Source organism: Myiozetetes cayanensis, unplaced genomic scaffold, assembly GCF_022539395.1.
Source record: "Myiozetetes cayanensis isolate MyiCay16 unplaced genomic scaffold, myiCay2020 scf22, whole genome shotgun sequence".
NCBI lineage: Eukaryota > Metazoa > Chordata > Aves > Passeriformes > Tyrannidae > Myiozetetes > Myiozetetes cayanensis.
In genome coordinates, this window is record NW_026087434.1 from 7079200 (window position 1) to 7104983 (window position 25784).

At 58.4% G+C, this 25784-nt stretch overlaps 1 protein-coding gene across 6 annotated transcripts; it reads right to left on the bottom strand.

Annotated features, from left to right (window-relative positions):
- Positions 1-1081: 1081 nt before the first annotated feature.
- RNF157 (ring finger protein 157) lies at positions 1082-25432 on the bottom strand. 6 transcript variants are annotated; one of them, XM_050319026.1, is made up of 21 exons: positions 25193-25432; positions 19916-20034; positions 15889-15977; positions 15246-15392; positions 14599-14716; positions 14419-14485; positions 14229-14272; positions 13790-13837; positions 13524-13595; positions 12838-12997; positions 12465-12577; positions 11946-12184; positions 11748-11856; positions 11480-11591; positions 10862-11076; positions 10652-10717; positions 10283-10331; positions 8703-8813; positions 7989-8084; positions 4091-4131; positions 1082-3611 (listed from the first exon to the last, which is right to left on the bottom strand). In XM_050319026.1, exons 1-20 carry the CDS (start codon positions 25278-25280, stop codon positions 4091-4093), a joined length of 2103 nt encoding a protein of 700 aa, XP_050174983.1. In that variant the 5' UTR covers positions 25281-25432; the 3' UTR covers positions 1082-3611. The 6 variants fall into 6 exon arrangements, with proteins under 6 accessions (XP_050174983.1, XP_050174984.1, XP_050174985.1 ...); XM_050319027.1 differs by lacking the exon at positions 7989-8084; XM_050319028.1 differs by lacking the exons at positions 7989-8084; positions 8703-8813.
- Positions 25433-25784: the final 352 nt, after the last annotated feature.

The window sequence follows — 25784 nt, forward strand, 5'->3', positions numbered from 1 at the left end:
GGGTGTTGGAACACGTTGTCCAGAGAAGCTGTGGCTGCCCCATCCCTGGAAGTGTCCAAGGCCAGGTTGGCCTTGTGTGGCTAAGAGCAGCCTGGTCTAGTTGAAGGTGTTCCTGCCCACGGCAAGGGGAAGTTGGAAAGAGACGGTCTTTAACATCCTTCTAACCCAAAGCATTCAGTGATTCTATGAAAACCTGTGTCCTGTCCCACAGGGGCAACCTCAGCCCTTTTCCTCCCACCTGTGCTTCCATCCTGCTTCTGGCTCCCAGTGCACCCACAGCGATGAGGGCAAAGCTGAAGGGGGGCTGGCAGACCCCAAAAATAAAGGATAGAGTCTGCTTTTATTTCATTCAAAAAATTACAGCCATAGGCTTCTGTAAGAAAACCCTGCCCACCCTGCCTGCCATCCCAAGGGCTTTAACAGAGACCAGGGAGGGAGCCCTTTGCAGGATCTGACCATCTGCAACCTGTCCCTGCAGCTTGTTTGCTCACAGGTTGGACTGAATGGCCACAGAGGTCTTTTCCAACCTGATTGATTCTGATTTTGATTCTGATTCAGCTGCAAGGTGCTTCTCCCCACCATCATCAGCCCCCCTATTAAACCCAAATTATAACCCCTCTTACGGCCCTCCTCATCTTCAAGACTTCAGCTTCCAGCACAAGTTTTCTTCCCCAGCGCTGGAGGGATTTCTCTTGCATGATGTCCCAGCTTCTCAGTGCTCCTCTTCTCCAGAAGTTCCCTCTAGGTGACCTCATCTGTCCCAGCAGTGCCAGGGGCCACCCACACCCCACACCAGGAAGATGCCTCTACCCCAGGTCAGACTCTTCCTGCAGAGGTTTTTTGCATTTGTCCTTTCTCCATCCTGGGCTCAGAGGAGGCAAAGTTTAGGATGGGTTGGGAACGCAGCTTCAAAGGGACCTTGGGAAGTGTTTCAGGACATTTGAAGCAGCTGGGCTGGTATGGGGGAGGTGCCTGAGTGACATGTAGGTGGACACTTCCATCCAAAAAAGGGTTTCCACACACCAAGCCCCCCCAAACCCCGACTGCCCTCAGCCTGCGACCACAAAATTACTCCAGACACTTTGTCGACATAAGATACCCTTTATTAAACATACTCTTAAAACCCAGAACATGCTCAAAGCAAAGTCATAAGCAGCAATCTGGTTTCCTTCCTTAAATCCCTGACTGGTGGGTCACTGGAACAAGGGGCTGCCCCGTGAGACAAGGGGCTGTTACCTTTTCCCCCCCACACTGCGCTGGCAGCTCCTGCCCGTCCCTTGTCCCTTCTGGGGTGTCACCCATGCCCAAATCCAAATCCCGTCTCTCCTGTGCCACCCAGAGGATGAATTCTTTGCTCACAGCCAGGCAGCAGCACTTTGCTTTGGCCACAGCATCCTCCTGGCTCCTCTCCATCTCCACGGGCTCACTGCCAGCCACGGTCGCTCCGAGTGAGGGGCAGTGCCCACCCACAGTGAGGGGCAGTGCCCACCAACAGCCACCCGGGTCTGCAGCCACCCCATGAGCTTCTTTGGCCACTCCTGCAGCCTTGGGGACACACAGCTCAGAGCAGCCAGAAAACCCAGTCAGTCAGTCCCAGGACCTGCTTGCTCTGCCCTGACCTGCTGGCAGCCACCAGCACCACCACAGCCCTGTGCCAGGGTGCCAGGCCAGCTCTCCTTGTCCCCTTGGAAACCACGAGGAAGGTTGGGCTTTGGTAGATGAGCCACTCCTGGAACATCAGCCTGATTTTCCCGCCCCTGGCCGTGCTGGAAGGTTATGGAAGACATGGCCTCCCTGTTTTTCTCAGCTCAGCATGATGGTGAACCTCCAAAGCTCTCCTTGTGCCCAGTGCAGTGCTGGTGGCTCCTTGGGGCTGGGACACCCAAACCCGTGTCCCCACAGGGGGATGCAGCCTGTCCCCAGATGGGACACAGGGCTTGTCCCCACCACTGGAGCCCCTCCCTGATGTTTGCAGCTCCCATCTCACACCCCACAGGACGGCATTTTGGAGATGTCACTTCACCTCAAGGAGCCAGCTCTGAGTGCCCAGGGAGGAATTTGGAAGCTGCTGAGCTTCCAGGAGGTATGACAGAGTGCCAGCCCAGAGGAGGGAGCAGCAGGATGGCTGACTCCAAACCCACCTCTGGCAGGACCCACACCTGGCCCATGGAGTGAGCAATTAATTCCCTGGCAGAGAAAACACCTCCCAACCCCCAAAGGGCTTCTTTCCCCTTTAGGAGCCACAGCCCACAGTCTGATGTGGGGATTAGCAGTGGGGACCTGCTTTCCACACACCCCCCACAGTGATGTTGCTTTCAGTGGATTAACATCTCTGTCCTAAGGTGGCTCTGAACTGCAGCTTCCTCCTGCAAAGAGGAGGTGGCCTTTGGTATCACACCTGCATGACAAAACCAAGTGGGGAAAAGGGAGGCTCAGCCTCCTACCCTGGGCCGCCCCAAACAGATCCAGAGCTCGGGAGATTGGGTCTGATGCTCCTCAGAGTGGCTTCTGACTGTCCCTGGTGCTCTCTGGAGTGAAGCCTGGCCTCTGCCGACAGCCCCATCAGGGCTTCATCCCTACCCCTTTGCTGTCCCTGTGTGTCTGTCCCCTGGAGCAAGACCTGCTTATGCTGCTGGCCCAACCCTGGCCAGAGGGATGGGGATGGAGGGATGGGGGGGCAGCTCCCACACCCTCATCCACCCCCTGCTACAAAGTGCGATGGGGAGGGCAGGACGGGTGGGACGGGGGTGACACTTTTGGCACTTGTTCCAGAGAGAGGGCGCAGCCCCGAGCCCTGAGCTCACAGCAGGGCGGAAGACAGTGAGGGTAAGTTAGCAACGCCCCAGGGGCTGGTGACCGTGCTGGGAGTGGTACCAGGTGCCCTGCCCACCCCTGCCACCCTGCTCCATCTCCTGGGGAAAAGCAACCTCACAGGCCAGGCCCTGCAGCCCACGTGCTGCTCAGGAGGAGGGTAAAGGGAGGGGGAGCTGGGGGGGGCACCATCACTGTCAGTGCATTAATGGACACATCCCATAGCATGGGGACAGCCCATGCCATGGCAGGGGCATGGGCCAGCAAACTTGGAGGGGTTGGTCCCCCATGAAGGTCACCAGCTCATGCACCGAGGATGCCAATGCCGAACCCACCCTGAACCCACACCCCTGAGCACCATCCTCCCATCACCCCCAGCTGTCCACACCACAGAACCCCTTTCGTGGGCTGACCCTGTCCCATCTGCTCCACACGCTGGAGGAGAGGAGCCCGGGGGGGTGAGATGGCCAGGGGCAGGAGGGGACCCCAGCCCGTCCCTGTCAGGGCTGGAGAACAGGAAGGTGCTACTGAGGGGCTCCAAAGTGACATGGCTCTAGCCCCCAAGGAAAAGTCGAGGTTACCGCCTGTCTTTTCTTTTGAAAGTCAGTCCTGGTGCAGCTGAGGGGTGGAGGTGGTGACGCCCACGGCACCCGGACACCAGGGTCCCTCTGGGTGGGCAGTGGGGTCCGTGCCCCCGCCGAGGCTGAGCCCTCACACGGGCAGGGCGGCCGCTGCCTGCTCCAGGTCTCGGGTGCCGGGTGTCTGCTGCAGCCGCACGTTGTTGTTGGCGGCCTCTGGGCCTGGGGGAAGAAAATGGGGGGTCAGGGGCTCCCAAAACCCATCGGCGCTCTCAGCTCATCTTTCCATGGGAGGGAGGGATGCGGTTTAATCTCCCAAGTAACGCCCACCTCCCAAGCCCCCCTTTGGGTTTTGGCTGCAGCGAGGGCTGGCGAGTGCCTGCACTTACCTCTCCAGGCTGGGAGAGCCCCTTGAGCCCCCGGTTTCTCGGGAATGCTGAGGGCCAAACAAGAAATCCCAGCGTGACCATGGCTGGGTTTGAATAACCCAAACGAAAGGGGGGCTGCCTCTGCCTGCCCTGCCCAGCCAGAGGGCACATGCAGACGCCCTGTGGGGCTGCAGGTTGGGCACGAAGGGATGTCACCGTGGCCTGGACAGCGAGGGGTTGCCAGCAATGCCGGAACAAGGGGCGCCAACCCAGCGCCAACCCCCCCCAGGGTGACGGGGCGCGAGGCGGGCGCGGGCTCTGGGGGTCTCATACCTATTCCTCAATGTTAATGGGGCAGGAGTCCGGCACGGCGGCTGCGTGGCAGGAGAGACCAGAAGGCACATGGTGAAGGAGGAGAGGAGGCAGCGGGACGGGGACATGCACGCGAGCGAGCAAACGGGGGGGGCCGGGGGACACCGGGGGTCTCACCGCCTGCGAGCGAGAGGGGTCCCTCATGCATGGGGCCTCCTGGGGTTTCGTGCCAAGGAGAACCGAGGGGTGGGCATGCTCATGGGGTGCCCTCATGACTCCTCTCCGGCTGCAGGCTCCCTCCAGTTCAGGCAGCACCCTCCAGCTGGGACAGGGCGAGGGCAGAGGCTTGTGTCCCACCACCAAACCCAGCAGGGGCTCAGGAAGCGGGTGTGCCCCTAAAGCAGGGGGCTGCACCACCAGCGAGGTTGAACCCTGTGCCCAGCTCTGAGCCAGAGGGACTGTGCGAGGGCACGTTAAGGCCAAGGGCTGAGGCTTCCCCAGAGAAGGAGGCAACAAAATCCTGCTGCCTGCTGATTTATGCAAGGTGACAGCTGCCATTTCGACTGGCTTTTCATGGCGAGCTCAGAGCTGGAGAGCGAGGCATGTTAAGTCTGCAGATCCCGGAGGGAATGGATAATTAAACAGGACCACATGTACATGCACACCTAAATCCCATTAAGAGCTTGATATTGCCTAAGTCACTGCAGAGCTCCAGTGCAGAGACCCAGCTCAGCTCAGTGCACCCTTGGGAGGCTGCTGAGGGGCAGGGCTGGGGCAGCAGGACAGGGTCTGGCTCTGAAGCAGGGTATCAGCCCCATGTCCACACCTCGGGCTGCAGGAGGGGTTTCCCCTGCCATCAGCAGCCAGCAAACCTGTCCTGGGCAGACCAGCTCCTAAATCCCATCACAGTGAAACCCAACCAGATGCCTTGGCCTGCTGTGGGATCCCTTGGAGCATCTGTGGCTTTAAATCAGCAAAAGCCCTCGGGGGATTTCAGGTCTTCTGCAGCAGCTCCCCAGCCCTCCCACCTTGCTGCCAACCTTTTCAGCAGGAACCTTCCCCCAGTTTCTCTTTTCAAAGTTGTTTTTGCCACCCTGTGCCCTGACTGTGGCCACAGCCAAAGATGCTCTGAGCCCTGGGAACAGCCCCTGCAACTCGCTCCACACCCCATGGCTCTGCAGGATCCACTCAGGACACAGATCTGCATGTTTTAGTTAAACCTTGTGTCCTAGAATCCCTGGGATGTGGCCTTTCGCCTCCTCCCAAAGCCCTTTCCCAGCAGATTGAAATCTGCAGAGATTTCACAACAGCTTTGAGGAACCACATCTCCATTACTGAAAAGGCAAAAATATAATTATCAGATCTCAACATCATTCCAAGGGCTTGGAGGCTCTCCTAGAGGTGGCCTCCTGAACACCACAGATCTCAAAGGCCAGGGTGTAACTGTCTTCAAAGGTCTCCTAAAATCAGTGAATGGGGTTGTCACACACTGGGAACAAGTCCTTAGAACTTTGATGAACAATACAGCCAAAACAAAACCTCAAGATATGGAACACCCCCAGTATGTCTCACCATGAACCTAAAGGACTGTAAATTGAAAGATAAAAAACTGGTCTTGTATTCTCATGATATAGAATCTGACTGTATCCCAGAGGGTTTAAGGGTACCCAGCATACCCCCCAGCATACTCCAAAACCTATCAAACTGCCCCCGAATGTTTCACTGGCCAGACCATATGAGGTCAAATTGGTTGGACAACAACAAACATTTCATCCTGGTTCCTTAAAGAGAGCAGAAATGCCCACTCAGACCAACGTTTCTACTATCAGACCAAAATGTTCACCTTTTACAGGATGGTTTTCCTGGCTAAACCAGAGGCCATCACCTCTCACATCTGACCGGTATATTGGGAACTGGAATAGGGATATTGAACAATATTGATCTGGAAACTCTGGCTAATAAATTGGGCACAACCATGAATGATTTGAGCACTACACAGCAACCCTTAAGGTCTTCCTTGTCCTCTCTTTGAAACGCACAATGGTCACATTCAACTATCTTTTCTGCTTCAGGAAAATATCAAAATGCTAACAACCAACTGGCTGGTGCTCTGGGAACTGCTCAAAGCAAAGTGCCTTCAGCACTCAGCTGTATCTCAGCTCAGTTGTGGCTACGCTCTGTAAGTGCTGTGACAATCAGAAAAGGGTAAAAAGTACTTTTATTTTGAATTTAACTGAAATTCCAAAGGTAATTTTGGATATTGCCACTGCATTCGAAAGGGAATTTCAATCCTGGTGGTCTTTAATCAGATTTTATCTCCCCATTTCTAATAAGGCCACAGCTTTTGTCTTAGCAATATGCAATGCTTCTATACCACATACCATATACCCAATCCTTGTGCTCGTAACGGAACTAGATCCACAAGAACGTCAGGCATGGGCTTTTAAGAACAATCATACACACACATGGCAAACCACTGATGTAGATGCTTGTGTGGTGAGAATGACAGGGGTTTATATGTGAAAGTAATACTTCGAAAGCCCAAGATGCCTGTTTGGACACAGAGCTGTGTCTGTCATTTTGAAATGTCTCCTGACACTGATCCTGAATCCATCCCAGTATCCACAGAACAAGGGTGTGTATGTGTAAGAACCCCTTGAGGTAATTTAACAAAGATACAGCTTTCTAACCACTCAATTCTATAGAGCTGTTCAACTACTCCCTACCAAAAACTGTGTACCAGAGCACATGTGGCAACATCACATTACGTGACACCTTTCCTCCAACCACTCCTGGGATGGACATTGCCCTGGTTAAAAACTGTTGGAACATCCTGATCTACACAGCCTGGTACAACATCTGAAAAGGGAAAGTTGTAAAACATTAATCACAGACCATCATGATGTGGAAAAAGCACATCATGTCCTACAGTGAGTGTAAAGGGATGGAGAACATCACTGGTGTTCCTCCCACTGGGTCCTCTGCCATCCTCAGGGGACCACGGGTAGCCCCAGAGCCCCCACTCTGCACCTCCTCTGCCCCTGGTCCTGGCACGAGTGGCAATTCCCTGCTTTTCCCCACAAATGCCGAGGCTGGATGGCCCCTCATGCAGGGCAGCTCTGTGCCGAGGGCTCCAAGCAGCACAGCCACCAAACACACAGACAGGCGTGGTGGCCAAAGGATGGAGAGTCCATCCTTGGCTGGGCTCATCCCAGGGGCCAGATCCTGCACCCCAGCCCAGCCTGGGGACACGGCCAGTGCACTCCTCACAGCAGAGCAAGAATCTGACCCTGTGCTGGAGCCTTTTGGGCTGCAAAGCTCCCCCTTCCTCATCCTCCCCCCGGCACAACCAAGGGGCATGCAGTCAAGGATGGCTTTGGCTGGTGCCACAGCCAAGGGATGCTTTGCCAGGCTCCCCAGCAAGGCAGAGGTGCTGCTGGGACACCCTCCCAGCTCCCTCCCCAGCCTCCCTGGGCTGGCAGGGCTCAGGCAGCTGCTTCCAGAGGGTGATGGAGGGGACATAAGACTTTTGTGGCAGAAGTCTGTTCCTCCCCAAGAGCCTCAGCTGTGTTTCTCCAGCACAGAAACCACCAGGAACAGGCAAGGCAGCAGGAGAGGAGGCTTTCCGAAAGGAGTAGGGGGGGGAAAAGGATTTCCCTTCCCTCCAGTGGGTTTCACCCACCCTCTTGGCTCTCCAGCACCTGCTGCACGTTTGGGACCTGCCACAAAGTTAGGCAAAGGGGCAAGGCAAGGGCAGAGTTGCTTTCAACTTGTCCACAAATGTATTGATGGAGACCCCTCGGAGGGCTTTGTCTTGTTTGTTTGCCCCATTTCTCCACCCACAGGCTGAGGAAGGGTCCCCAGCCCGCCGCTCCCTTTGGCCCCTGTGGGGACCAGGGGTCACCAATACATTTGTCACCTTTGTGCAACTCTGGGCAGGGAGGGGACACAAGCGTGGGTGGAGAGAACCGTGTTGGCACAGAGCGAACATGAACTTTCACACGGACGGAGGAGCCTGGGGGGAAGGAAGAAGACAAAAAAAGAGATGGAGAGAGGGTGGGAGGAAACAGAACTGGAAGGAGAGTGGGAGAGAAAGCATGAAGAAATGGGAAAGAGGGATGAATGTGGGGCTCTGTAGAAAGATGACCGGACCTGACATGCCCCATCTCCCTGGCCTTGGAGGAAGAGGAGGAAGAAGAGGAAGAGGCAGGCAGCTCCTGATGTAAAGCTGGACTGGCTGTGGATCATATCCCAGTGCAAATACTGCTGCTCCCACAACGAGCCTGGACCAGGCTACAGTTGTGCCACCTTCCCAGGTGCCCCCTGGGGTGCCAGCAGGCCCCTGGCCAAGGGACAGAGCATCCCATCAAAGCAGGCCTGCAGCCCCCTAAGGACATTACAGTGGGGACAGGCTACCCTGACCTATGGGGGGTGACGTGCCTGGTGCTCGGCCCTGCAGCGAGATGGGTGGTGGGGTGCACTGAGGATGACCTGGCAGGGATGGTGGCAGCTGGGATGGTGGCAATGATGATGATGGGAGAGGAGGGATGGACACAAAGGGCTGGGGGGATGCAGGGAAGAGTGGGACTGTCCCCCCCCAACCCAAGTTCATGTTCAGCAGACGGCCACTCACCAGGTAAGCAGGCCTCAGAGCACAGTTTATTGTCCAGCGCTTTCACGTGTGCGATGCCCATGTCATTGTTATTGTCACACCTCAGACCGAGGAAAGCGCCTGTCCTCGGGCCTGGAAGGGAGTTAAGGCAGTTAACGGCGCTGGGGCTCCACGCTGCTGCCTTTTTAGCACCGGGGGGGTGGGGTCTCTGGGGTTTTTCCTCTCCCCTCCCCAGCCTCTTTCAAAAACAAAAAGTAGGTAAGAACAACGCGTCTAGGTGGGAGCGGGTGAAGAGCGGACAATAACTCCTGGGCACAGCCCGAGCTGCTCCTCCCCTCGCACCGGAGGGACAGCGACGATGCGGCGATGGGCACACGCAAGAACCTGCCCAGGGTTCAGCCAAACCTTCCCCCCAGCACAGCTGAGCGGTCCCTGGTCGGTAGAGCCAGGCCATGGTGGCATCAATCACCTCCTGCCAGAGCCTGCCCGGCACCATGGGTGCGTGTGGGAGCCGTGTGGATGCCGGGAGGAGGCAGCAGCTGGATGCGAGGGGCAAAAGAAGCCGTAGCCAAGCTTTTGCAGGGAAATGGAGGCTTTTGGGGCTGAGGGAGGTTAACTCTGCTTCTTAGCATCACCTGTACGAGAGATCAGCCCCCAGGTCCTTGCCTGCATCCATCAGATGCAGGTGAGTGAACCTCAGGAGGGATGTTCCCAAATAAGCCCCGCTGAGAATGGGAGCAGGACCGTGTCCTAAGGAGAAAGGCCATCCTGCTCCCAGAATTGTTGGGATGCCTGTGGATGTCCACTCCAGCCCCTAGTTGTCCCTACTTGTCATATTTGAATCTCCCCATCAGCAAGCACTTCTCTGCAGGGCAGAGGCCACATTTTGGGGATGGGGTGGTTCCTGCTTTCCAGCTTGGCTGAGTGTCCGGGTTGGAGGGGGAAACAGTTTTGGTATATTTTTGCTAACAAGAAACTTGCAAATACAGAAAGGGGCACACTATGGGCTTCCCTATTGCCCAAAAGCAAACCAGGGCAGTTGGTGGCTGATGGCACCTCTTTCCTTGGCTATTTGAGCTCAAGGGAGGAAGCAAGAGGAGCCCTTGATGTCAGTGTGTTGACTTGCGAAATCACACTGAGGACAGGCCAAAAAACGTGAGGAAAGCAGCCCAAGGGGAACGGCTTTGCAGCCCCTTTTCTATGGGAATCAGCCCAGACATTAATCCCTACAGGGGAGGCTTTCAGAGATGTGAGGAAAACCTTGCTGAGGGGGAAAACACAGAGAAGCCTCTTTCCCACTTGGCTTGTTGGAAAAACCACTGAATCCTGCACATCAACCATCACCTACTCCATGTCCTGCACTGAGCTCACTGGGGTCCCCCACGGCCAGCTGGCTCCTCTACTCACTGGTGTTCAACCCACCCGTGGGTGGCCCTGCTGTGATTGATGTTTCCTTGGCTCTAATGCCTGTGGAGTCACCCAGGGCTGTCCCTGACAGCAGCGAGGGGAGCTGGGGACAACACAGCACCTGCCACTCATGGCTGCCCACTGGTGACAGCAACCTGAACGTGAAGGGACAACAACAAGCCAGGGCCTTTTACCGTCTTCCTGCGTGGGAGAGGCGTCCTCATCCTCCAGCACGTCGTTGCCCTGCGGCACAGGCGAGAGGCAGCGTTAGCCAGGGCTGCTCCCAGGTGCCCTTGGGGGAATGTCCCCAGTCCCGGGGGGTTCCATGGACCAGGAGGACGATCATGGCCAGGGGACAGCCCCACTGCCCCATCCATCCCCAGGGCAGCCCACAGGGACACGGATGTGTCGGCAGCTGCTTCCCCATCCCAGCCCCAGGGGAATGTGGTGCCAGCTGCCCAACTTCTCCGTCCATGGGCACCCGGAGACGGATGCAACTGGGATCCCCCCTCCACACTGGGAGTCACCACAGCTCCCAGTCCCTCATGGGTGGTTAAAGTTACCTCGGCATCGCGCTCCTCGGCAGAGATGCTGACAAAGTTTACATCTGGGGACTCCACAGGCGTTGACTGCGGGAAGAAGGGGGGAAAGATGGAAGGAAAAACAAATAAAAAAGTCCTGGTGCCAGTGGGTTTGGAGAAGAAGTTACATCCCATGGGAAAGCTTTCCAAGCTGGGGGTGATGGGCACCATCAACAACCCCCCAGCCCCTACCTCTCCATCAGAGGCTGTGGCGCTTGCGGCCGCGGGTGAGGGGAGCATGTCCCCCTCCTCCTCCTCTTCCTCCTCCTCCTCCTCTTCCTCCTCTGTGCCAGGAGCAACGTAGGAGCCAGACATGGAGGACACGGTGTCGGTGCTGAGCTGGGAGTGCTGGCTCTGGGAGGAGGCCATGGACATGACGGACTGAGCCAGGCTGCTGCTGACGGGCTCTGGGGGAGAGCAGGGGCTGAGCGGGGCCGCTGGACCCCCCCCAGCCCCTCAGTGCAAATCACAGCACAGCACCCGCTGATTAAAGAGGGGGCTAACGAGGAGGAAGGACTGCCATGCCATGGAGATGGGACAGGTGCAAAGCTGCCAGCAGTGGGCCCCCCATTTCTGTGGGGTGGCAAAGCAGACGTGAGTGGTGCCTCCATGAGCCCCATCTCCAGGTCTACGCGTGACAAAGCAGAGGTGACACCCTGGGGCTCCATGAAGTGTCTGTGACAGGTTGAGAAGGGCCATGGCAACCCACTCTGCATCCCCCTGCAGTGGGACGGTCCCAAGACCATGATGCCACTCTCCTGCCTTGCCAGCACCCACGAGACCCACCCCTTGGGGGAGCCCCATCTGTACCTTCTGGGGACGAGATGGTGGAGGAGAGGGGTGTCCCAGTGCACGAGGACTGGTCAATGGCTCCTGATGATGACAGGGTGAAGTTTTCACTCTCTGGTGTCGCACCACACTCCTGGAAGAGCAGCCCATGAGAAGAGGGGGACAGGAGATACTCAGTGTGGATGAACTGCCTCACCCAGGCATCCTCAAAGCCCAGCCACTCCCTCTGGTCCCAAGCCTCCCCAAACCTGCTGCCCCTCCAGTGCCTCGGCTCACCACCAGCACTCACCTCCTCACACCGGGCTGGGGATCTCCTCCTGGACACCCTCGACTCCGACTCGGTGCACGACTTCTCGTCCTCCTCTTCAGGCAGGATGGAGGAGTTCTGTGAGATGGACCTGGCCAGAGAGGGCAAAGCAGAGGGCTTCACCCCCGCCCACAGACCCCCTGGGCCCTCCCAGACCCCTGTGCCCACCCTGGTACTGACTTGGAGATGCTCTTCTTCAGCTTGAGCCCCGGGGGGCCGCAGTCGGGCAGGCGCTGGAGGGGCGAGAGGGCCCTCAGGGCGGGCAGGGGGCCGTCACTGCCGTAGGAGGGGAGGGTCCCCACGCCCGGGGGGTCCCCCAGGGCCCGCAGTGGCAGAGCAGCCGGCGAGGGCGTCAGTGGCCCATTGAGGGCCTCCAGCAGCGACACCACCTCATAGCCAGGGGGGATGTTCTCTGAGGACTAGGGAGAGGGAAGAGACAGGGTGAGGATCCTCCCTGGGCCATTTCGCTGCATTCCCTCCCTCCCAGCAGGATGAGGGTGTCCCAGGGAGAAGATAAACCCAGAGAACAGACACCCAGCCCAATGCCCGTTCTTTGTGCAATACCAACCCTGCATTTTGGTCCATTTGCATTAAACAAATAAGCCTCTTCCCTGGGAAGCACATGGCTCCCCAGACATCCCCACCCTGATCTCAGCAGGGTGGAAGGGGTGGGGGTCCTGCATTCAGCCAGGCACTGACCGAGTGCTCCTCGGAGTCCGAGGTCTGCGAGGCGATGATGGGGTTGAAGGTGGTGGGTGAGAGGGGACCCAGCTTCTTCCTCATGGCTCGGATTTGAAGCAGGGCTCGGAAAGCTGCGGCAGCAGGGGAGAAGTTGTGGAGGGGAGGGTCAGAACCGGGTGCAGAGAGAAGACCCCTCAAAAAAAAACGCCACCCCGTTTCCCAAGATGGGCATCCCCACTCTGCAGGGCATCACCACACGCAGGGGTGGAGGGACTGCAGAACGAAGGATGGGAGATGCCAGCCCCTTCCCAGAGTGCCAGCCCCTTCCCAGAGGTGCCAGCCCCTTCCCAGAGGTGCCAGCCACCCCACCCAAGGCACCCCTGGCCCTTACGCAGCCTGCAGATGGGGCAGTTGTTGGCCTGGTAGCGCAGGGTGTCGGCGCAGGTGTTGCAGAGGCAGAGGTGCCGGCAGGGCAGGATGAGGGTGTCGCGCACGTCCGACAGGCAGACCACGCACTCGGCGCTGTTGTCGCTCACCTCGTCCTCGGCCACCTGCCCCGAGGGAAGGACGGGCACTGCTCAGGGCCCTCAGGGTCCCCAGCCCACATGGCACGAGGCTGGGGTGCTCTGAAATACTGCCTGGGTGCTTGGAGTGCTCGCTCTGAGGTCCTGCCTGTGTCCACGGGCTGCCTGCTTTTGAAATACACCCCTGGCCCTTATTCCTCCCCTGCTGGAGGCTGGGAGATGGGGCCAGAGGCAAGAGATTCGACCTTCACCCCAACTTTTACACGTATAGAGCAGAGCATGAGGCACATCCCATTCCCTGAGCCCCACACTCCCTGTCTAAGCCAGCAAGATCCAGCCATCACCTTCCCACAGGACCACAGGGGATGGGGGGAAGAGCTCAATCCTTCAGCTTTCTGCCTCCAGCAGCTTCGATGCCAACACAGTGTCCCCAAACACCAGCAGCTCTGTGCTGTGCTGCCAGCTCTTGCCCTGAGCACGTTTTAGGGACTGGGTCTGTGCTAGAGGAAGGGAAGAGGGGATGAGGGAAGACCCACAGGATGCAGGGACATACCTTGGAATCCTGTGTGTTGTACTTGTTCTCGATGCCGTAGATCTCCTGCAGGAGGTAGCTCACACCATCCACCTGCAATCCCATGGGGAAGGGTGAGGAGCAGAGACATGCATCAATTCTCTTTGCACTGACACACTCGAAATTGCATCCAAAAAGCTCCCCAGGAGGCAGGGGCAGGGCAGGGGTTCCCCAAAAGCCCCTCAACACCTCCTCTCCGGGGTGTGCACAGGAGCTGCCACCCCCTCGGGGGACACCCAGACACTCACCACTTGCTTCTGCTTGAGGGGCTTCACACAGAAGGTGCCATCACTGTGCTGGAAGGAGGACAGAACACATGGGTGGGCGCCCATGGGCTGCTGTGCTGGAGCACCCACCCACCCCGTGGTTGCCACTGTTCCCTCTTCACTCCCAACTGGTCCATTTGGCAGGAATTCTGGCTTTTCCTGACACCCCAGTACCAGGGAGCTGTGGGATGTCACAGGCATTGCAAAGCTAGAGACTTGTTGAAGGAAGGAAGATGGAGTTGAGCCCAAATGCCACTGAAGTGGGTGATTAAAATAGGGAATAGTGCCAGAATTTGAGGAGCAGCCCCAAAACAGCCCCAGCCCAGCAGAACCATCCCGAGCCCCTCAGGGATCCTCCAGGCTCTCACACCCAGTGAGTGAGGGGGTAGGAGGGGGAGGATGGCCCCAGCTTGGCACTTACCTTCTCAAAGGTGGCCAGCAGCACATGGCAGTGCCCGAGGTGCTCTGCAAGACACAAAGAGGGGCACACGGGGCTCAGGGGACAGGCAGAGCCACGGTGGCAGTGAAGAAAGAGCAGGAGACTCTACCCAGTTGGCATCACAATGCCAGCAACTGGGAAAGCCCATCCCAACAAGGAACCCCCTCCTCACCCTCTCCTTCATCCACCACCGCCTGCACCACCATGGGATACACCTCCCGGTCCAGGTCAAAGCCCAGCTGGGGAGAGACAGGAGAGGAGGATTGGTAAGATGGAGGTGGGATGAAGCCTCTGTCACTGCTACATCATCATACTCAGCCCCACAGCGGATGCTGGGGCTGGGGGGACCCACCTCCTCCTCGCTCCACTCAGAGGGGTCGATGGTGTGGGAGGGCACACAGAACTGCTGGCACACCCCCCGCTTGTAGTGCACTGTCTCCGACTGCAGGCTGTTGTCCCTGGGGATGTAGCTGTCCCATGGAGAGAGGACAGAGTCAGGGCACCACAGGTGTCCCCACACTCCCCCTGGTCCCCTCAGATCATGGAGACGTCAGGAAGGCGGGAGTTTGGAGGAGGTCACTCCTCCCCTCCCAGATGCTTCTTGGGGCTGAGGTAAGAAGTCCTAAAAGGGGCTAAAATAATCCACAGGGCTAAAATAAACACAGGGCAGCCAACAGAGCACAGGAGGGGACCTGGAGAGGATCAGGAGGGACAATGATTTCTTCTGGTCTCTGTTCTGACCTGAAGGTAAAGAGAGGGAACAGGATGGGATGGGGAAGAAGGTGGCAGGGGCTGGCAGGGACTGAGTGGTGGCACCTGGGGGGAAGAGAAGGAGCCCCCCTTCATCCTCAACACCACCAGCAGCTGTCTCGTGCCCTGAAGAGGAGAGATGCTCCAGGAGGGAGAGGCTCCAGGTCCATCAGCCAGGGGCACACACTGGGCTTGGGGGAACACAGGCCAGGCTAGAGGGGAACATGGGCCAGGCTGGAGGCTCCTCACCTGGCCACCCCATTGTGGAACTCCTCGGTTGCCTGGTAGTAGATGGTGATGGCCACGCGGGTGTCGGTGTCGAAGGTGAACTCCACGTTGTAGTGCACCTTGGCTTTGCTGACTTCTTCCCCGGGGGTCTTCACCTCCTCCGAGCACCTGGGGGGCACAGAGGGTCCAGGAGATGGGCACCCCTCAGGAATGGCTCAGGGCGCTCCAGGACTGGGCCCCTCAGCACTGATGGCCCCCAAAAGGGGCGGCTGCCCTCCCTCGGGGGAAACCGAGGCACGCCAGGAGGGCCCGGCACGCCCAAGGTCGAGCCTTACAGGCTGGGAAGCGCCGCAGACGGATTTCAGCCTAATCCCGAACCTCCCAGCCCTGCCGCAATCCCCAGCCTCCCTCCAGCAAAGCCTTTGGAAGGTGGGGGAGGAAGAAGAAGCAAAGCACTTCAAAGGCAGCACTAAGCTCCTTTAATCCTGCGGCAGTGCCTGTGCTGGCATGCGGGGAACCGGGAGGGGAAGGGCACGTTCGGAGACGACAGGCTCATCATCCCTTCTATCAGCCCGTGCTGAAATGAGAGCAGCCCCGTGCACGGCATCCCCTGGGAGCATCCGACCAGACCCTCCCCTCCCCGCGGCTCACGGCCCGGACTCACTTGACGAGGCGCAGGGTGTCCTTGCGGATATTGATTAAGCTCCTGAGGGTCTTCACGGGTTCCTGAGGAGGTGGAGCAGCGTAAGGGAACTAGGATGAGAGAGACACCGGTGAAGGCAGACGCACACGGGGGGTTAGAGTGGCTGCGGACCCACCAGTGACCCAGACCCAACGCCCCGCGGAGGGAATTGGGGTGGGCAGGGCTGCTCCCGCTGGCGCAGGCAGCACGGTGACAAGGACATCCCTCGGCAAACAGCAATCCCAAAACCCCCTGCAGGGAGAATTTCATCAGGGAGGAGAGGAGTTCCTTGTCCCTTCGGCTGGAGGGCGAGGAGGATTTAGAGCGCAAGCAGGCGGCTGTGATGGACTTTTAGGCTGCTGGATGAGGCTGAAGCTCCCTCCCTGCCCACCAGGCAAGGAACCGGCACAAATGTCTCTGTTTCCTCCCTGGGATGGATGGGACTTGGGTAGTGGGATCCCTTCCAGCCCCATGCCTGGAGCAGGGAGCCAGTGGGGCAGCTGGGCAGGACCAGGCAGGCAGCAGCATCTGCTCTCCAAAGTGACATTGTCCTTCCAAGTCTTTCCTGTCCACCTGCACAGGGGCTACAGGGAAGAGGGAAGACAGTGGCACCCAGGGGACACCCTGTCCTTGGCACTACAGCCACCCACAGGAGACCAAGGACACGGGGGAAGGGATGCAGGACCCACCCTCCCCCCTGTCAATCTCCATCTCCCACGCAGGTTGAGGTTCAGGAGGGATCAGCCCCAATTAAGGCCCAGCTTGTTGCCCAGCTGTCACTACGTGCCAGGGGACAGCCAGGAGGGTGTCAGGTGCCATCGGGGAGGGCAGATGCTCAAAGAGCCTCAACTGCTGCCTTAGGAGATGAAATAGTTGTGTCCCATTGTCCCCCCACACCACCCCCAGCCCAGAGAGGAGGGACAGCAAGGCACCCAGTGCACCCCAATACTGAGAGGACAAGACCGAATTGCAGGTGGCACTTCGGGGTGGCCTGTAGCAATCCAGGTCACCCTTCCCCATGTCCCTGGTGCCCTCACACAGGAAATCCATAGTCACCTTACCTGTCCCCAAAGCTACATCTCCTTTCCTGCCCCCAAAAGCCCTGCAGAACAGGATGGATGGGGCTGAGGGACCGGTGCTGGGCTCAGAGGGACAGGATGGGACAGGCAGCTGGCAGAACCCAGCAGTGCAGGCACAGCTCTGCCCCCTCCCTCCTCCACCATCCCAGCACTACAACATCCAACCATCCCACGGCTCCAGTCCCACTGGGGCCATCCAAAGGCAGATTAAAGCCTAGGCTGGATGCAGCGTGGCTGATGGCACCAGAGGCTTTGGAAATGAATTTCCAGCGCTGTGGAACTGCATCCCACCCCTCTAGTCCCCTCCAGGAGGACAAAAGGGCAGCAGAGTCATTAGCCTGGCGTTAACGAACGTTTGAATGAATCGCTAAACGTGCACCTGCAGAATTGTGCACCTGCAGAGCCACCCATGGCAGCTGGGAAGGAGAAAGTGAGAAAAGGCCTCTGGGCTGGAGCTGAGCCACTTCACGACATGTTGCGATACATCCCCTGCTATTCAAATTAACGAACTAATTAAATCTTGCTGGTTGGCGCCTCTGCCCAGCCGAGCCGTGCCCTGACCAGCTGTACCCATGGGTGCAAACCCCCTCCTGCTGCAGCGCCTGGGGGTGGGTGGCAGAGGAGGGAGGGGGCAGCCAGGTCCCCTGGGTGCCCCCCAAAAGGGGCAGTTGGGCTGGGCGGGATGGGGAAGTGCCACAGGCAAATTCTGTGCTGCAGAAACTGCTTTGGGCTCTTTCACACCCACGTGTGAGCAGCTCTTTTTTGGGGGTGGCTGGATTTTTTTTTTTCTTTTTTTTTTTCTTCGCCAAAGTTAAATTTTGCAAGCCGGATTTGCACATCAGAAAGGGGCCCATTCACAGGACGTTTTGCATCTCATCACTTTAAATCGAGCTGAAACACAACAGAAAGAAGTGGGTAACGGTTGTGGTGGAGAACATCATCCACACGTGTCTGTAGCAACATTTGTTCCAGGCCAGCTTTTGTTGGAGTGAAAAAAAAAACACCCTCAAAAAAAATCTTTCTTGGGGTTTTTCTACGAGCAGACCCTGGCAGGTTTGTGTGGGCAGGGAAACCCAGTGTCATGATTCAACAGTCCCCAGCTTCCCCTGTGCTCTCTGGGTGCCACCAGCAGCTTCTCTGCTCCTCAGCCCCTGCATGGTGGCTGCTGCTTAAACCTGCAACGCCCTTCCCGTCCCCTTTGGAACCTGTTCACAGCTGGAAAATCCAGATTATTGTGCATCCATGGAAGGGAGAAGCTGCACAGCCTCCAGGTGCTCTGCACACCCCCTGTGGCAGCAGTTGCTGTTCGGAGCTCAGACAAAGTGCTCTGCTCAGAGAGGACCTGGGACACAATTTTTCCAACACCTCCTGGCCCTTGATCCTCAAGGAACCCAAAATAAACCCCCCACCAAAAAAAGCAGTGGCCATCTTCAATGTTTACAGCCCAACTAGGGCTCTCACAGCAGTCCAGAACACAAAAGCATCACAGCCGAGAAGCATCAGGATAGGATTCCCAAGCGTTACCTGGAGACAGGCTTGGACCACAACCAACATGGATCTTCCCTAAGCCCTCCCTGAGCCCCCAAAACTGGCTGGCCCAAAAGCCCAGCCCCAAAGCTCCTCCTGCTCCCCAGGGAGAGGGATCCTGGTCCCAGCTCTGCAGCCCAGGGCCATCGGTAATTAAGCTAGAGCAGTGAAATTCAGCTTGTGACGCCGTATTAATCCTCTCTGCTGTTTCCAAGCTGTTCCTTTACCTTCCCTGCTGCTCTGCTGTCGGGGCCACTGACTCAGGAACTGCTCACTGGGCAGTTTAGAGGCTTTTACCATAATCAAGAGGATTTCTCAGCAGTCACTGCTGGAGAGAGACCCCGAGTGCTGACTTCTCATTTTCCAGGAAAGCACAGAGGATGGAGAGAAAGGCTCTGCCTTTGCCCACCCAGTGCTCATGGGATTTGGGGGTGCTCCTGCCCTTGGCTCTGCCAGGATCCCCGCTCTGGCATAGCCCAGGGCTGGACACTTCCCCACTGAAGGAGTGCACAGTGATGCCAAAACGCTGCCAAAAGCCAATTCCAAAGACGAAACAGGAACCTGGCTGGCAGCAGCCTCGCCAGCCCAGCATGGAATAGGCAGCGCCTGAGAGCTGAGCCAAAGCACCAGGCAAGTTTATCTCGATGCAACAGAAGAGCTTTAGAGCCTTTAATTCCCCACTTTGAAATTTTTTTAATACTTGACCCCCCCAACTGCTACAGCTGATGCTGGTGAGCCGCCCTGCTGAGATGGAGCCAGGGACATCACTGCCACAGCTGAACCCTGCTCTCATTTCCTCCCTTTCCAAAGGCAGCAAGCACAAAAAAACCATCTCCAGACATGTGGGTTGCAGGTTCCCCCATGTCCTGAGACCAGTTGGAGCTGGCAGCACCCAGCAATGTGAAACCCATCAGTGCTGCCCACAGCCCTTACCAACCCCCCCATTTTTTCCCCCCTCTTCTTCCCCTTTTTTGCTGGAGCTTGGGAAATATTTTCACCTTTTCCTGTTCAAGATACTCTACCCTGCACCACGACAGCACTGCTCCAGCCTGCTCCCCACCCCGTGCCCTCTGGGCTGGGATATGGATCCTGGCTGAGATGGAAAAGCAAAAGGAAAAGCAGATCTCAGAGAGGGAGTGACAAAGAAGGAGCTGGATTAAATCAGCCCATTAAATCAGTCCCCAGCGGAGGACAGGCTGCAGCAAGTACCCAACCCTTCCATTACACATCAGAGAATCCACTCAGGCCACCCCAAGCGTGCTTGGCTGGCTCTGCCCTTGGAGGGGGACAGTCAGCAGCCTTATATCATGCACCCCATGACACATACAGCCACTGCCAGTTTGGGAAGGGGTGTCCCTGTGCTCCACACTCCCCCCCAGCCCCGTGTCCCCTCCGGTACCCACCACCACGGGCCGGTTTCCCAGGAAGTTGAGGTCGCTGTTCTCCCCGAAGAGATACCCCTCGGGGTGCGTGGAGTCGAACTTCTCGCCTCCCATGATGAAGTGGTTGGCAAAGTAGCTCCCTGGAAATGAAAACACAGCGAGTGCCTCAGCAGAGGGGGAGGAGGGGGCTCCAGCCGGGCGATGGAGCGGCACAAAGCCACCAGATCGATGGCTCCGAGGTGGCTTTGTCCCCAGGGTCACCTTGCTGGGAGCCTTTCGGGCTGAGCTCACATGCTGACAGCCCCCAGGGAAGGAAGAGGTGAAGGGGGAGCTGGCCAAGACTGCCCTGCATCCCCTCTTCCCCCTGCTCACATGGCCAAAACCTGGGCAGACAGAGCCAGAAGGGGAGAGGGCTGATGCAGGGGTCTATTCCCATGGCAGCACCAGATCCAGGGGCTCCTCCACCCTGTGGCATTTAATGGGAGCAGATTCACACCCCAGAGCTTCGGCAGCTGCAGCACCTGCTCCCCTCTCCCTTCCCAGGAAATCCCTGTGAGCCCCAGCGTGGCCTGAGCCACCCAAGGTCATCCCGACCTTCAGCCATCCCTGCACTGGCAGGGACAGCCAGATCCTGGTCTGTGAGGAGAAAGAGGAGACAGCTCCCAGGGTGGCAGAGCAGGAGAGCAGCTCTTGCTAATCCTTGGCATAAACACCAGCTCATGCCCCAAGGAGGCAGAAGAGGCAGCAGCACAGCCTGACCTGCCAGAGAACCCAGAACCCTGCAAGTCCCAGAGGAGCCAGGCCGGCTCCCACATCCCCAGGGATGCTGCCAGGAAGGGGCAGCATGGACCAGGCACACAGCCCTCAAAACAGGCAGGGTTGATCCTGCCCAGAGCCCAGTGACATGGACCTCGTGTGCCACCCAAGGCAGCACATCCACAGCCAGACACAGACACAGATTTGCTGCAGCTGCCACCAGGAAAGTGGGCAAGGCACAAATGAACCGAGTTCCCTCAGTTCTCAGCTTGCAGCCTTCCCTAGGAAGGGCTCACCCGTAGGAGGGAGGATTTTGGGGGGGCTGCAGACCCTCCAGGAGCCCAGCAATGCCCTTGCAAAGTGCTCCACGTTGCCCTGATGAACACTGGGCAGTGATCAGTGTCCCTTCTTCCCTTGCAGGGTAAACCCATTCCCTAAGCTGGGAGGAGCCCTCAGGTCAGGCACTTCTCCACTGGAAGGGATTTTCCTCCCAGCCCAGACAGGAGCTGACTGGTGCCTGCTCCTTGTCCATGAGATCTGGGCTGCATGGGGAAAGCATGTTGTGGCACAGGATCCAGCTGGGCAAAAGGGTCAGGAATTGATGTGGGAAAAGAAGGGAAAGGGGGACAGGACAGGGCAGCAGTGAGGGGTGAGTATGGGAGTCAGGAGAGGCAGTGGATGTAGGACAGACAGGGTGTCCTGCATCCCTATGGCCACAGGGACAGGGTCTGGCTTCTAAAAACCCCAAACCCACCAGCACAGATCCATCCACAGCCCCCCTGGGGACACCTCAAAACCAAACCATTGGGGTCCACAGACAAAGGAGCTCAAGCCTGGGCAGCAGCTCTGCTTGTGGGGACTGCAGTCAGAGGCTTCCAGCAGATGCAGGAGCTGTCCAGGGCTGGATCAGGCTTTAATACTGCATTTAAAAACCAAAGCCAAGCCCAAAGCCCGAGGAGAGGAGGAGCAGGGATGTAACACCAGGGCAGGAGGGGTGAGTGGGGCCACAGAGCTTCGCCCCGAGGCCCCGTGGCACCGGGCTGCCCGGATGCAGCGTGCCCGTTAGCAAACGTCGACCATCAATTATTGATGCCTGCTGCTTTCAGGTCCCATTTTCCATCTACATAATTTATAGGCAGCTCGCCTGGAAGGACGCGGCCACGTGGAAAAAAAAACAACCCCAAGAGCAAAGTGCCTTCGGAGCTGCCTGAAACGGCACGGCCGGGGGAGAATGGGGCCATCGGGAGCTTTTCCTGGCACTGACTTGGAGCAAGAGTAGGAGATGGTAAAAATAAAATAATACTTAAACCTGAAGAAAAGCCGCCCCAGCACCAGGAAAAAGCTGGAAAATAGAGCACAGGCTCTCTGTGATGGCCCCAACCATGGTTTGGTGGGTGCTGGGGGCTCCTGTAGGATGGGCAGAGTGGGCAAGGACCACGCTGCTGTCACCCAGGCTCCCTGCCAGGGATTGGGAGCGTCCCTGCAGGTTTCTAGCACAGCCCCAAGAGGCTTCAGCTCCCCCTTCACAGCAAACGGCACCAGCCCGGTGCTCCCTCCCAGGGAGGATCCTCCAAACCCCTTGTCATTAAACAAAAGCCTTGAGTTGTGCCAGGCTCTTCCAGGGAAGCACCAGCACGGGAAAGCCCAGGGCACTGGCACAGGAGCGTGTCGGTGACTCCATGGGCACTGGCAGGTGGCAGAGGAGGGAAGCACCTTCCCAGGCACAGCCACCTTATTATCAGCTAATTGTAAATCCTCTCCCAACGCCTACTCCCGGGGAGGGAGAGCCCGTCAAGGACGGTCACATCTCAGGAAGGACTGCTGGAAAGGAGGAATAAACCCAAACTGCCTGAGGTTCCTGGCAAAAAAAAAAGTGTGTCCTGCACATCTGCCAGCACCAGCACCCTTTTCCCCACGAGTGCCAGGGATGCCACCCTGCTCAGGTGCACAGAGAAGGGCGAGGACCCCACGGGCACAGCCCCTGGTGTGTACTATGGCTGTGCCCGTGGCTCTGGCACACACTGGCACATGTCCTGCACTGTCCCCTGAGCCCTCATGGGGTCTTGCTCAGCTCTGGTACCGCAGTCTCTGGCTCTCCAACGTTACAGCCTCACTCTCCAAAGCAGCTAAAATAGAACAGCTCGTTCCCAGCCCATCCACACGCTCCCAGGGAGGGGAAGCACCGGGTTTGCACAGCCTGTGGTCAGCCCAGCCGGGTGGCCGTGGCACGGAGCTGGCACAGGGATACCCTGCGGCAGTGGTGCCAGCACAGGGTGCTGTGATGGTTAAAAGGCTCTGAGTGCCCCTGGGCAGTCCATTATTTAATTCAGTGCTCTAAAGCAGGCAAACAGGACCAGCAGCAGCTGGAGGTGATGCCAAGCCCTGTCTGCAGCACTGCTGCGTCAGCCCTTGCCCGCCCTGGCAGTGCCACCACCGAGTGCCCCAGGACAGGGGGTGTCACTGCCAGGTTAATCCCTGTCCTCCTGTGCCCAGCCAGTGCCCTACTCATGGTCCCACGTGCCCCAGGGGACCTCAATGCCAACCAGAGACAGTGACAGGGGCTGCAAGGTGGGGACTTGCCCCACAGCCATCCTACCAGCCAGGCAGTGGGCTCCAAAAAACAGCCCCAGCTGGCTCTCCCTCCTATTGCCTTTGCCAGCCACTGAAGTAAACCCGAGCCCTTGTTTCAAAATTCTGGCTTAATTATTCCCATTTACACCTTGCCTGGAGGGGATGGGACCCCCAGGATGGGGAGATGTTTAACTGGGACAGGACACAGCTGCCCTACTCCCATGGGCTGTACTGGCCATTCCAAGCGAGCCAAAGCCACATCCCCAGAGAGAGGGAAATGCCCCAGGGTCCCGTGAGATCCCACTCCAAAGCCAGCGGCTGTTTCCAGCCGGCATTCGAGGCGTGAGAAGCGCTGCCGCCACGGAGGAATCGGCTCCGCCGCCCTGCACGTCCCCCCTCTTCAGGCTGCCGGCAGCGCTGAAGGCAAATCCCACTCGGATTAAAGGCAAACCAGCCATAATCTCCCACTGCCACCAGCCTGCCCTCATCCCAGTGCAGCTGGCCACGTCACCTGGGCACCTCCTGCCCCTCTCCCCAGGCAGCACCGGGACCGTCCCCCATCTCTGCCCAGGCCCCACCAGTGGGACCAGCCCAGCTGAGCACAGCCAGGAGCCCCAGTTTCTCCCCGGAAGCCGGACTGAAGCATCATCCTGGTGACTTCTGCCAGCTGAGATGAGTTTGGAAGTGCTCAGCTGGGTGCACTTGCTCCCTCAGAACAGGGCACAGGACTTGCACCCTCCACCCTTTCAGATATTTCAAGAGCCCCTAAATAAGACGGAGTCACAAGGAAAAAACCCTTAATTAACGGAGCCACAGCCCCTGCCCCACAACCCCCTGAGCAAACCCATGGATGGGGTGGTCCAGCTTCACCTGGCACCAAGGTGACAGAGGCCTTGAAACCATGGGAAAGAGGGAGCAGGGGAAGTCCCCCAGGAGGCCAGGCTGCCAAGGACCGGCCATTTCCAGCCAGCTGTGCAACCTATTTTAGGTTAAAACGAAAAAAAAAAAAAAAAAGAAGCGCAGCTTTCCAGGACAAGCGCAGGGTTTGTGATGGCTGTAATTCTTCCTAAGGAGGTCTTTAGTTGTAATTAGCGAGCAATTTGTCACAGCGCTAACGATCCGAGCATTTACCTTATCCTATTAACTACCAAAATAGTTGCCTATTAATAATATTCAGTGCCGCAAGGATCCTGTGGCAACCCCCCCACATACAAACACACAGGGAGCTCCGGGGCATCGTTCCCTGATGCCGGTATTTTTGCGGCTCTGAAGCGCTGCCGGACCCCACCGCCTCCCCCCGCTGTGCCCCCCAACAAAGCCCCCCCCGGACACCCACTCAGGCCGGCCCTTGCAGGGAAAAGTGAGGCATGGAGGGGAGGGACGGATTTTCCAAGGTCACGCACAAGGTTTGAGACAGGGCCAGATTCAGGAGCAGGAGATGCATCATCACCGAGCCTCCAGGCAGGGAGAGGAGCCGGGAAGGCAGAGGCTGGGGTGCTGCTGTGGGGCAGAGCCCTGGGAAGGAGGGATCCCCTCCAATCCCTCCCACCCCAGCCTCCCTCATCCTCCCGGGAATTTAAACCCAGGATTTTCCCGAGCAGCCAACAACGGATCGACAGGCTATAAATATAAAAAGCGCCTTCGGCGCCCGATGCCGCAGATCACGGGTACAGAAATAATTACAATAATAATGTCATTAAAGTCGCGTCAACTCAGCCAAGTTTGGGAACCGGGCTGGGCTGGCAAAGGGGCGCCACGAGCGGGGTGACCCCATCCCTGCTCGCACCCAGGGTGTCCCTCACCAGCCCCAGATGTTTAGGGTGCCCCCCTCCCCGTGCGTCAGGGTTTGCTTTGGGGTGCGCAGGGACACCCCGGCCCGGAGCAAGGTCGTGCCCGGTGCCCGCCCGGCTCGCTCCCCTCTCCCCCTCCCCACAGGCGGCACCGGGACGCGGGGACCCCCGGGGGGCTCACCGGATTTCGGGGGGTATCTGTAGACGGAATTAGCGGGGATATCCACTTCCTCCACCCCTGCGTTCTGCCGGCTGGTCAGAGCCCCCATGGCCGGGCTGGGGCTCAGCGGGCGGGGGGCGGCGGGGCGTCCTCCCGCCCGGGACCGGGACGGGGTCCGGGACCGGGGCTGGCGGCAGCCCCCGCCCGCAGCATCCTCCGCTCCGCTCCCCTCTGCGCCGCGCCCGGCGCCGCCTCCGCGGCACCGCGGGGCTGCGACACGCGGGGCGGGGCCGGGAGCGGCGACACGCCCTGACCCACCACCACCCACCCCGGAGCGGTCCGGCTCGGCCGTGGGGATGAGGGGACGCTGCCCCTGCCCCCCGGATCACCCGGTGTCCCCCCACCCGCCCAGCGGGGTTCCTCCCCTCAGGTGCCACTTACCTGTCCCCCGCGGTGGTACACCCACCTGCCACCCCCTGTGTCACACAGATGCCTCCAGTACTGCTCAGTGGTCCCTCTCACCATTACCTGCCACTCCCAGTCACACCACCCAGTGACCCCTGCCCACCCCGGTATCACCCCCCTCCTTGCCCCCATCCCCACCAGTGACACT

Bases quoted from the DNA above. Each gene is read 5' to 3' on its own strand.
- RNF157 (XM_050319024.1), bottom strand. From the start codon at position 25,280: ATGGGGGCTCTGACCAGCCGGCAGAACGCAGGGGTGGAGGAAGTGGAT. The intron at 12,998-13,523 runs GTATGTCCCTGC...CCCTCGGGGCAG, and splicing joins ACAACACACAGGATTCCAAG to GTGGCCGAGGACGAGGTGAG. The intron at 12,578-12,837 runs GTAAGGGCCAGG...CTGCTGCCGCAG, and splicing joins CTGCCCCATCTGCAGGCTGC to CTTTCCGAGCCCTGCTTCAA.